General features: G+C 46.3%; 1 protein-coding gene across 7 annotated transcripts in view; it reads right to left on the reverse strand.

Moving 5' to 3' along the window:
- Positions 1 to 621: 621 nt before the first annotated feature.
- rgs6 (regulator of G protein signaling 6) overlaps positions 622 to 11,575 on the reverse strand; it is a gene marked incomplete at both ends in the record, with an annotated part of 50,787 nt that continues 39,833 nt past the window's right edge. The window contains 15 exons of one of the 7 annotated variants that reach the window (XM_083688307.1): positions 622 to 672; positions 999 to 1,052; positions 1,612 to 1,701; positions 2,338 to 2,524; positions 4,206 to 4,331; positions 5,329 to 5,439; positions 6,226 to 6,287; positions 6,468 to 6,566; positions 6,853 to 6,927; positions 7,217 to 7,298; positions 8,326 to 8,402; positions 8,883 to 8,947; positions 9,642 to 9,693; positions 11,017 to 11,123; positions 11,444 to 11,494. In XM_083688307.1, coding sequence (XP_083544433.1) covers positions 622 to 672; positions 999 to 1,052; positions 1,612 to 1,701; positions 2,338 to 2,524; positions 4,206 to 4,331; positions 5,329 to 5,439; positions 6,226 to 6,287; positions 6,468 to 6,566; positions 6,853 to 6,927; positions 7,217 to 7,298; positions 8,326 to 8,402; positions 8,883 to 8,947; positions 9,642 to 9,693; positions 11,017 to 11,123; positions 11,444 to 11,494 — 1,289 coding nt within the window. Of the gene's footprint in view, positions 673 to 998; positions 1,053 to 1,602; positions 1,702 to 2,337; positions 2,525 to 4,205; positions 4,332 to 5,328; positions 5,440 to 6,225; positions 6,288 to 6,467; positions 6,567 to 6,852; positions 6,928 to 7,216; positions 7,299 to 8,325; positions 8,403 to 8,882; positions 8,948 to 9,641; positions 9,694 to 11,016; positions 11,124 to 11,443; positions 11,495 to 11,575 lie in introns of all 7 variants that reach the window. The other 6 variants (XM_083688306.1, XM_083688305.1, XM_083688309.1 and 3 more) reach the window with 6 other exon arrangements.

Genomic DNA, 11,575 nt, shown 5'->3' on the forward strand with positions numbered 1-11,575 from the left:
TCCACGTCCATAGAAAAAAGCTGCAAACCACATCAAATATTTTCGGAGAACATAAAGAGCATGTACTCGATTTTTTTTTTTTTTTTTTTTGTACTTGATCACCCCCCCCCCCCCGCCCCCAGCCCCCCGCCCCCCGCCCCCCCCCCCCCTTCAGTTATCCCAGTGAATGAAACGTGAAATAAGGTGTTGCCTACCTACTCATTCTAATACTCATACATCGTTGAAGGCATTCAAGTGTTACACCATTTCCATGTTGATGTCGTTGAGATAAAATAGGCAGAACGTATTATATTAACATGAGCTGGGAGCGAAGTAGCCTGACATTCCATGTGGTTACAGAACTGTTAAGAACCTTAAAGGAGTAGCAGTGTTTTGTTGATATTTTACATCGAGACAGCACTGTCCAGGTGTCAGGTGCAAGTGACTTATTGCATGCTGTCTGTCCTCTGGTGGCTGGAGCTGAGGAACTGATCTCAGGTCAGTTCTGTGGGTGGTGGTACTGGGGTCCATTCTTCCAGGCCCCAGGCCCCTCACCCCCCACACCCAGGCTCTCTGGGTCCTTCTCCCCACTGGGAAGTAGGTCGTCTGGGCATGGCTCTCCTACTCCAGGCCCAGGCCTTGTCAGGAGGACTGCATTAGGCCTGTCAGTCGTTTCCCTGTCAGTGACTTGCCCTGAAAGCAGTAGTACAGTAAGAGTGTTCAGGTTGTCATCTTGCATTTAGGTTAAAAGCCTTGACGCCAGGTAGAGATGCGAAGGCAGTGGCAGTGATATGCAAAATTGATGACTGTGTCAAATGTGTGTGTGCGAGAGAGAAAGAGAGAGAGAGAGAGAGAGAGAGAGAGAGAGAGAGAGAGGGGGAGAGAGAGAGAGAGAGAGAGAGAGAGAGAGAGAGAGAGAGCGACAGCGTGAAAGAGACACAGAGACAGAGTGTGAGGCAGAACAAGAGAGAGTGTGAGTGAGATAGAGCAGAAGTATTAAAGGAGAGTGAAAGACTAACCACGCTACGTGTGAACTTCTCCAGGGAGGTGCGTCGGCCTTGCTCAGTCTCAGGCTGGGGCCCAGCGCATCATGGGAGAGAAGAGATCATGGATTAGGAAGGAGGACAGAAGTAGATAGATGGAACATTACCAAGCACTAACTAATAACTGATATTCTTGGATTTGACTGGTACATAAACTCACTGCAGAGACTGGAAGCTCCAAAAGAAGGAAGAGGTGTTATGTCCACTACTACCACAATAACTGAAATAGGAGAGTGAGGACATTTTGAGAGAGCTTGGCTCTAAGCTTGACCCCAGGCAAAACAATAGGGCTCTGAATGCACATGCACACACACACACACACACACACACACACACACACTCCAGGCCTTATAGGCCTAAACTAGCATAACTACACACCAAAGCAACTGGGCCCGTCTGTTGTCAATACAAAGGGTACGAAAGAGCTAAACATTTCACAGGAGTGAGAGAGACAGGAGATACACACATACAGTACACATACAGTACACACACAGTACACACACAGTACACACACAGTACACATACAGTACACATACAGTACACACACAGTACACACAAATAAACTAAGAATTAACCTCACCTCACTCACCTTCTTTCTGGCCATCAGGAGATCCTGGTATGCATTGGAACGTAAGTAGCGTGTGTAGCTGTCGCTCTTCATCAGCTTGTAAATGTGGTCCTGAAAGAGTGAAGAGAGTGAGTGTGTGTGTGTGTGTGTGTGTGTCTGTCTGTGTGTGTGTGTGTGTGTGTGTGTGTGTGTGTATGTGTGTGTGTGTGTGTGTGTGTGTGTGTGTGTGTGTGTGTGTGTGTGTGTGTGTGTGTGTGTGTGTGTGTGTCTGTTGACAATAGACAGAGGGATCCAATCCTCTAAACGTGGACCAGATGGGGAGGAAGGATGATAGCTGTTAAATGCTAATGACCCGTGATGCAGGCTAACTCAAACAGAGGAAACCCACAGTGATAGTCTCTGAGGGAGAGAGCTGGGTGGGACAGCACAGAACAGCACAGAACAGACCTCCCACTGCAAGCTGTCAGTTCCCTTTTTACTTTTCAACCAGGAGGGTAAAAAAAAAAAAAGAGCTCCCCCTGAGGACATTTTCGTCCTCCCACTCCCACTCTCTGTCTCTATCTGTCTCCCCACCTGCTCTCTCTGTCTCTATCTCTCTCTCTCTCTCTCACACACACACACACACACACACACACACACACACACACACACACACCACACACACACACACACACATACACACACACACACACACTCTCTCTCTCTCTCTCTCTCTCTCTCTCTCTCTCTCTCTCATTCCCTCTGTACCTGTGCATCCTCATAGCTGTATCGTCCAGGGTCTTTAAGGTTGTGGCTTGTGCGTTCGTAGCTGTGGGAGTCCAGGTTGATGGAGCTCGGAGCGCCCTCCGCCAAGAACTCTGCCCAGATCTCCTGCGCCCTCTCTGCCACCGCATGCAGGGGGTGCCGCTTCAGATCCTGCACCGCCAGCCAGAACCTGTTTGTGCAGTTACAGTACACATACCATGAACACATGATGTTATTACTATGTAGCTACCCTGTAGTTACACTGTATATGTAGCCATTACATATAACAATGTTATTACTATGCATTAACTATGTATTGTAAAGCGGGACCCAATATTACATTGCACTTCCAATTTTCAAGAGTGAAGTGCAGAGTGAAATCCTTGACGGCCTCCTCCAGAGTGTACACATATGCTCACCACCAGTTTGAATGTAAAGCACCCTAATGGTCGATGGTCCCATAAACACCACTTCACTGAATTAGTGACCAGAGCCTTCTCCTGTAAGGCAACCCTGCTTAAGCTAACCACGTCAACTAAATAAAGAAAACTCAGAAGCCACCAGGCGCCGCTTGCGTGTGTAGTAATTGTATCGCCCACCAGGGGCTGCGCAGAGAGCAGAGTGGATTGCTCGATAACTGCCTCCAATATTACATTCTATCTGTCTATATTGATCTCTGGACTGGACGGGCAATATAGCACTGAACTCTGGGGATAGATGAGCACTGTCAGATGGATCCCATACTCTCTCCTCAAAATGTCATAAGTGCTTTTCAAAAAGCAGCATCATACAAGCAAAGCAATTAAAGTGTTCGATTGGTGAGAGGGTGAGATAGTGGAGAAAGAGAGGATAGTAGATAAGTGAGAGAGAGGCAGATAGAGATAAGTATGTGACAGTGTGTGTGTGTGTGTGTGTGTGTGTGTGTGTGTGTGTGTGTGTGTGTGTGTATGTGTGTGTGTCTCAGTTGCTCCAAGGCATCAGTGACCCCGCCATGCTATCTCACCAGTCCACTCCTGGGTTCTGTTATCTGAATATCCTCCACTTTGGTGGAAACTGCCTACAGGGGAGACCCGAACCTCAAACACACACACACACACACACACACACACACACACACACACACACACACACACACACACACACACACACACACACACACACACACACACACACACACACACACACACACACATGCAGTACAAGGTGACATGCAAACACACAGAACCCACACAAACAGTATCCACTTCCCGTCACAGTTCAGTATGGCTATATTGTCATTAGCCAGGCTGTGGGATGGGTCTTATCTGTGCCTAGTTGCCCAGCTGAGCCTCTGGGGAAAGGGGACAGACAGCTCTCCAGACTCCCTAAAGAACCAGAGTAGATTAGTCAAGCTGTCTCATAGGTTCTCTCAGTGAAGTTGGAGAGTTAGCATTAGCCGAGCTGTCTCATAGGTTCTCTCAGTGGAGTTGGAGAGTTAGCATTAGCCGAGCTGTCTCATAGGTTCTCTCAGTGGAGTTGGAGAGTTAGCATTAGCTGAGCTGTCTCATAGGTTCTCTCAGTGGAGAGGTGGTGGGGTTGACTTATAACTGAGGGATAGGGAGGGCAAGGGTAGAAGGTAAGGGATTGGATGGATGGAATGGGATGAAAGCAGAGGAGAGGAAGGCATGGAAGGATGAGAGAGAAGGGATTGCGGGAAAGGTAGATAGGATGGGATAAGTAGGGATGGAATGAAGAAGGAGAAGGGGGAAAGGGTAGTGGGGTGGGTTAAAGAGATGGGAGGAAAGGAGGGAGTAGGGAATGGAATGGGAAGGGATTGGATGGAGGCTTGGGATGGACTGTGTTGGATGGATGATGTGTTCTGTGGGTCTCACCGCAGGTTCTCTGAGCTGAACTCTGACTCTAAGAACTTGAGGAACTGGTCTTGACCCGCTGGGTCCTTAAGAGCCTCTTCTAGAGAGAAGCCCCACTTCCTGACCCGCTGCTGACTGGGGTCCTTACTGAGAGAGAGAGAGAGAGAGAGAGAGAGAGAGAGAGAGAGAGAGAGAGAGGAGAGAGAGAGAGAGGGAGAGAGAGACAGAGAGAGAGAGAGAGAGAGAGAGAGAGAGAGAGCGCAAGAGAGCAATAAAGAGAAAGAGAGAGAGCAAGAAAGAGAGAGAGAGAGAGAGAGAGAGAGGGAGAGAGAGAGAGAGAGAGAGAGAGAGACAGAGGGGGAGAGAGTGGGGGTGGAGGGGGGGAGTTAGTGAACAAAAACGATTGAAGGGACTTAATTCCCACATTGCTAGTCCATAAATGTCCTTCTTTGTTTCGAGGCCAAACTAGAGACACCATCAAAGAGACTTGGTCGAGAAATGGTAGCGCATGAGCACGAGGCACACGGGGTTATGGGGTGTGAAGTCGGTTATGTAGTGTCTAGTAAATCTAATCTACCCAGACACTGGGTCGTCACCAAAGTACCGTGATAGTCAATTTCATATGACACCCAATCATTATAATCTCTTAACAGGACATTTCCCCCGAACCTGCAATTAATCAATTCAGCAGAATTATTAAGCTACATTAGGCACAGTGATTATACGTCGGCGGTGATAAATATCTACATAATTCAAGGAGGCCACAGGAATTCATACAATGTGCTAAGCGACAGCATAGAGCCACCCCTGAGGTAAATAGATTGAAACTGGAGGAAGGGCTCATTGTAGCGCATGGAACGGAATCCTGTAATGCATGGACCATTCCATACATTCCAATGGGCCTCTCCGATTTCTGCCTTTACCAGCCTCCACTGGTGTTTATATAGTTTACCTTCATATCTCTGTCTCATGACTTATTGAGATGCAGCCATACAGTACATGTTTGAAAGAGATGCAGCCATAGAGGAGACTATTGAGATGCAGCCATAGAGGAGACTATTGAGATGCAGCCATAGAGGAGACTATTGAGATGCAGCAGTAGGTGTTTGGGGAGGACACAGGGTCCAGCTGCTGTGGTCCTCACCTGGCTTCCAGGTCCCAGAAGGAGCAGTCGTCGCCGACCCAGGGGTTGGAAGGTTCTGGTACTGCCACGAACGGGTCATACTCCATGTATTGTTCTGTGTAACTCATCAGACTGACACACAGAGGAGACAGGAGAAGAGTTATGATTTATGATTGAATACCCCCAATGATGGTTGTAAGCAATATGGCAAAAAAATAAAATAAACGAGTAAGAAAGAAAGAGTAGTTTCTGTATTGCTCACACCCATCCAAGCACAGTTACAAACCTACCACTATATCCCCTGACACTTACTCCAACTATGAACCCAGAGAAGAACCCCCCCCGCCCCCCCACACCCTGACATACACACATGCTGGCAGAAGGTCACACTAGCAACAGTCCTCCCCTCGTCCCTCAAGTCCTGCCCCTCCATGCCCTTGTCTGAGTCTCGAATCAATCTGCCAATCAATCAGGTCACCCACATACACGCGCGCACACGCACACACACACACCCGCACACACACCCGCACACGCACGCACGCACGCACGCACGCAGGCACTGCCTGGGGGGTTCTTCTTACTGTGCAGGCACGCACGCACAGTAATCAGTGTCTCTGTTGTGAAGTAATGGCTTCAACAACACTCCCTCTCCTCAGACATGATAGAGTATATGATTAAGTGGAGCGTTAGACCAGACAAACTGACAGAGCGCTGGAAGTGGGTCTGTTCTGAGATCAGGCCAGAGGTCAGGGCTGAGCAGAGAGAGTGTGGCTGTGAGCTGACTTCAGATCAGTTCAGTCATCAGTGTAGAGGCAGTGAGGAGGGAGGCGGAGGAGAGGAATCATTCCATCCTGTGGAGGTCAAAGTGTTTTTGGGTCCACTTGCTGTACAGCTGAGACGGTCAAATGTTGCTCTTACCTGTCTGCAACTTTGGACATTTTCATACAGTGTCGATCCAGCTGTGTGTTTAGAAACACAATCTAGAATGGAAAGAGAGGAGACAAAGTCATAATAGTCTACAGGCTGGAAAATGCAAAACGCAAATTCCCAAACTCAAACCGTAGTTCTTGGGAAGATCCTAATAGGACATGCATCATGGATCATGGAATGCATAATGCAAAACAACAAAGTCACATAAGGCAAGATGACACAATGCCTACCTCTTTCTCCACATCCTCTTTGGTGCCTTTCCTGGAGTGTTGTGAAGTGGTGTGTACAGGGCTCTGTGACTGTGCCTCCTCCGACAACCCATACACAGACTAGTGGGGGGTAGAAATGATCAAAGAGAAAGAGAGGGAAGGAGGGAGGGAGGGAGGGAGGGAGGGAGGGAGAGAGGGAGGGAGGGAGAGAAAGAAGAGAATGTCACCATCTCATCCCTTTACGTCAGCATTTTTTCTTTAGAATTGAGCTGAAAGTATTTGATATTCAGTCAAAGCTCATCCATTATTTCTCGGGTCCTGTGTAAAGGAAATACAAACTGAATGCTGCACACTGATTTAATCTTCTGACCTGTTATTCTAAAGAGAGTACGGCTGAACCCAATACCTTCTTAACCCTCTGAGGGTTCTTCATGCGTCTGCATTTCCTGATGTCCATCTCTGTGGTGTTGACGCAGCCAGGCTAGAAAGAGAGAGAGAGGTCAGAGTTGGGTTCAGGATGTAGAAAATAACTCCATTCCTCCCATTGTAGGGGTGTGTTTCCTCATCCATCGTATCCCGTAAGCCTTCACTCCCACAGAGCTTTGCTTACTGCGTCACCGACCTTAGCAAAATAGAAGAAACCCCTACAAAGTTCAGGTATGCCTCACATATGCGCGCACGCACGCACGCACGAACGCACGCACGCACGCACGCACGCACGCACACACACACGCACACACACACACACACACACACACACACACACGCACCACTGGTCTATGGACATCCCAGAAGGCCCTCTCCTGGCTGTCAAGGATCTTCCTCTCTGTCTTATCCTTTTTCCTGTCGATCCTGGAGGAGATAGAGAGGAAGAGAGAAAGAGATGGAGAGGGGAAAAGAGTGATAGAGTTAGAAAGGGAGGGGAAGACATATAGCCTCAGGGTGTTTAGAAAAACCTTCACACAAATTCAGTACAATTTAGAAGTAAAACATTGGCACACACACACACACACACACACACACACACACACACACACACGCACACACGCACACACCCACACACACACACACACACACACACACAAGGTGTGAAGAAAAAAAATCAAAGTTACAGCCTGTCTCAGAGCACAGCAAATTAATTTCCATTGGTGCCACGTTCCTCTTATGTAACTGACATTTTACAGCTCACTGTTCGGAGTCGTGCAGTTACCCTGCTTCTGTCACACATAAGCTCTGTTGTTGTGTTCTTAATTAAACCGTCCACAATTGATGGTGTTAAAACTGAGCACAAAATATCGGATAGTCATTACAGATTTTCATGCCCAATCAAATTAAGAAGGCTGAAGTTGCATATAGAGTATGCCTGGTTGCCATTAAAGGAGCCAATTAAATGAAGATCAGGAAGATATACAGATATACTATAGCTAAACAATCAAGGTGATCAGTCAATGCTAAGCTAACTCATACCCTATGTAACACCTCAGAGGTCAGAGATCAAAGGGCTTCCCATTCATAGATTAAGCCTAATCCTAGACTAAAATGCATCCTCAATGGAGATTTTCTGTTGACATTTTTATTTAGTCCAGGACTAGGCTTAATCTATGTCCGGGGTAACCAGCTCTCAGAGTTCTTATGGTGTTTCAGATGAACTACTTCTCCAGGTTTAGACCTTTATGTGGTGACTCACACAAACACACACCAAGCATATTCAGAACCATGGACAGCATCAGAGGTCAAGCCCTGGACATTCAGCACCATGGACAGAGAGTGTCACAATATCCACCCCACACAACATTTTCAGCCATTTGTTCTGTCTGTGAAGTGTGATGTCCATGTTTACTGTAGTTCCTGTTGCTGTTGCTATGGGGACCATACTCACTTGACCTGAGCCTCTGCCTGCATGAAGATGAACTCCCACTTCCTGGCAAAGGCCCTCTGCAGTCTGGCTAAATTTTCCTGTTAGAGAGAGAGAGAGAGAGAGAGAGGGGGGGGAGACAGAGAAGGAGAGTGAAGGATAGAGAGAGAAAGAAGAGAGAACTATAGCTCAAAGTAACTATACTATACTTAAACTATACTCAAACCAATCTCTACTTTGATCAAATTATGTTTGAAACCTGCATCTGATGAGATAAACTGGGCTGGAAGTTCAATGGCTAGCTTTTAAAAAAGAAAAATTTAAAAAACATCTTTGTGTGGAATCTATCCAGTAAGAGGTCTGTGGCACTATTGATTGCTACTCATCCAATGAGAGAGAAGAAGAACACTCTAGTACCCAGAAGAACACTCTAGTATCCAGAACAACACTATAGTACCCAGAAGAATACTCTAGTACCCAGAAGAACACTATAGTACCCAGAAGAATACTCTAGTACCCAGAAGAATACTCTAGTACCCAGAAGAACACTATAGTACCCAGAAGAATACTCTAGTACTCACTGCCTCATAATCAGCCAGCTCCAGCCTGGTCTTGTTCTGCATGGTCCGCTTGCACAGATAGATAGCTGAGAGAGAGAGAGAGAGAGAGAGAGGGGGGGGAGAGAGAGAGAAAGAGAGAGAGAGAGAGAGGGGGGAGAGATAGGGGAGAGATAGGCCTTAGACTACTAGGTCTCATAAGTTTGTGTGAAACAAATCCCCATGCCCATGACTGATCTGTGAATGGCCCAGAGGCAGGATAAGATAATCCCTCTGTCTCATGTTCCAGTGGAGTGACGGGGACACATCAGGAGAAGTTGACGCAGCAGGAGACACAGCAGGAGGTGCTGGCCTGGCTGTTTGTTTTGTTTCAGCTAATAACGTATGGACAGCACTCCAATCGATAAGCTTTAAAAAGCATTAAAAATATGATTTAAAGCTTATCAATTGGAGTGCTGTCCATACTTTATTGAATATGATATTCTACGAGGATTCAGCACCTAAACAGTACTTTTGACTAAGATGTGAGTGAGTGATGTTGTTTCAATAATTCATATTTGTTTTAGCTAGCAGGGAATGAAAGGGATAGTGTACAGAGCTGACTGAACCAGTGATGATTACCTAGGTACATGTTATACACGTTCTATAAAGTTCTATAAAGAGATTATAAAGGATACTGTATACTGTATATACTGTAGATTTTTGTTATTTGAATACAAAGCTTTGTAAAAATTTGTCGTTTTTACAATACATGGTAATATGTAAATGTGTTGCTGCTCTTACCATAATCTGTGTTCTCTGGCTCCCAGCAGTTAGAGGGCCAGAAATAAGGAGCCTGAAGAAGGATGGAGGTCAATTCAGAGAGAATAGAGGGTTGAGGGAGGAATGGAGGGATGGTGAGGAATGGAGAAGAGGGTTAGAGGAGGAGAGAAGTGAGGATGAAGAGATGAACGGAGAGGAGGAAATTAATTAGTGAGTCAGTAAGAGAGGTCTGTTTTTACACACTGTCGTGCATTTCAAATGCATCTCTTTTCCAGAAATGTATATTTTCCAGTGGTGCAAAAAGTAATTCTCCTAGGTAAAGGTGAACAGTAGATAACCAAAATAAAGGTAAATGGCTTTCCAAGAGCCACATTTCTGTTACCCAGAAGCTTTTGAAGGCAAGTGCTGCTGTTTTTCTACGTCATGTTTCTCTTTGTCTTTAGTAGTTTCTTTCTTTGTAAAATGAAATGCTCATGAATGCAGATTATCATTCTGAAGCTTTTCTTCCAACCCCCCCCCCCCCCCCCTCCCTTATCCCTCTCCTCTTCCTCCCCCTTTACTTCCCTTTGAAGACGAAGCATCAAGGTCAAACATGTGCACTGTTGTCTCAGTTAATTAAATTGCTCTTCCGTCTTCATGCGGAGATGTGCTCAAAGAAGAAGTGAATATGAAGATCATTATAATCACACAGTGTGCCGCGCCTCTGTATCCAGAGAGAGAAGGAAAACACCATTTTCTATTTTTAATTAACAATTAGCGGATACACAGAGCTGGAATTAATTCCTTCACTGCTTCATTGCTATCGGGATAATCTGCACAGCAATTGGAGGGTAGTGAAATGTCAGTGTGTTTTGTTTTTCGGTGGTGAAGGTCTCGCTGACTCTCAGAGTTCAGGATGCCCAGCCCAGCCCAGCTCACGCCAAACTCAAACTGTTTTTGTGGTTTCAGTTTTGATTATTATTTCACAGGATCCTCATTAATTGTTAATGGGGTCACAGCCCCCTGGGTCAAAACAGAGAAAATAGATCAATGGACGTGGTCCCATGCTACTGAGCAGCAAACGATCTACTTGGATTATTGACACTCCCTCCTAATGCTTCTCTTTCAATCCAAGAGGTGACCACCCAGACCTGCATATGTAGTAATCTAATGTACTGTAAGTATTCTTGTCCGTAACTTGTAAGCCCAAATGTCGCCCCGGGATCATGACGATCTCCTCTTGGTGTAATTGTAGACGCTTGGGTCTTCACTCAGTTCCACTCACCGGTTTTCATCTCAGTCACAGTTCCCTTCCACTCTTAGCACTCCTGCCTTGTATTTCCCTTGGGGCAGCGCTGCCTCCCAGGCAATGTTACTGGCCAAACAAGTCCCTTATACCATGAGTGCTCCTGCTCACCTGGAAGCGGTAGAAGGTCCCGTCGTCTCTGAGAGACAGGACGTGGTCAGAGATAGGGAAGAAGTAGCCCTGAGCCGCGATGAGGCTTCCCACATGCATGGCCTCAGCTACAAAAAAAAACACAGGGGCCGTGAACAGGGAGGGCACCACCAAGAGACTACCTACATCAGGGGAGGCCGATGGAGGTAGAAATCAGAGGACAGGCTCATTGTTATGGACGTGTTTGACACCATTCCATGCATTACAATGAGCCCGTCCTCCGATTTATGCCTCCAACAGCCTCCCCTGACCCATATGTTACACATGCTTTATTAAGAGGTAATAATGGATCTATTACACATTTATTACACAAGCTTCTTTTTTTTTTTTTTTTTACTTTTTCCATACAAAGCCATGCAAATGTGAAGAAATATGTCTCAGTACAGACCTGGATCCTCAATGACCAGGTTCTTCATCATCCACTGCACTATATCTGTCCCTGGGAGAAACAAGAACAACAGAGAACAGTAATAACCACAATATGACAGTCATATAAGAGAAGCACCATAATGTGTGTCAG

Source organism: Argentina silus (assembly GCF_951799395.1).
Source record: "Argentina silus genome assembly, chromosome: 17".
NCBI classification, from domain to species: domain Eukaryota; kingdom Metazoa; phylum Chordata; class Actinopteri; order Argentiniformes; family Argentinidae; genus Argentina; species Argentina silus.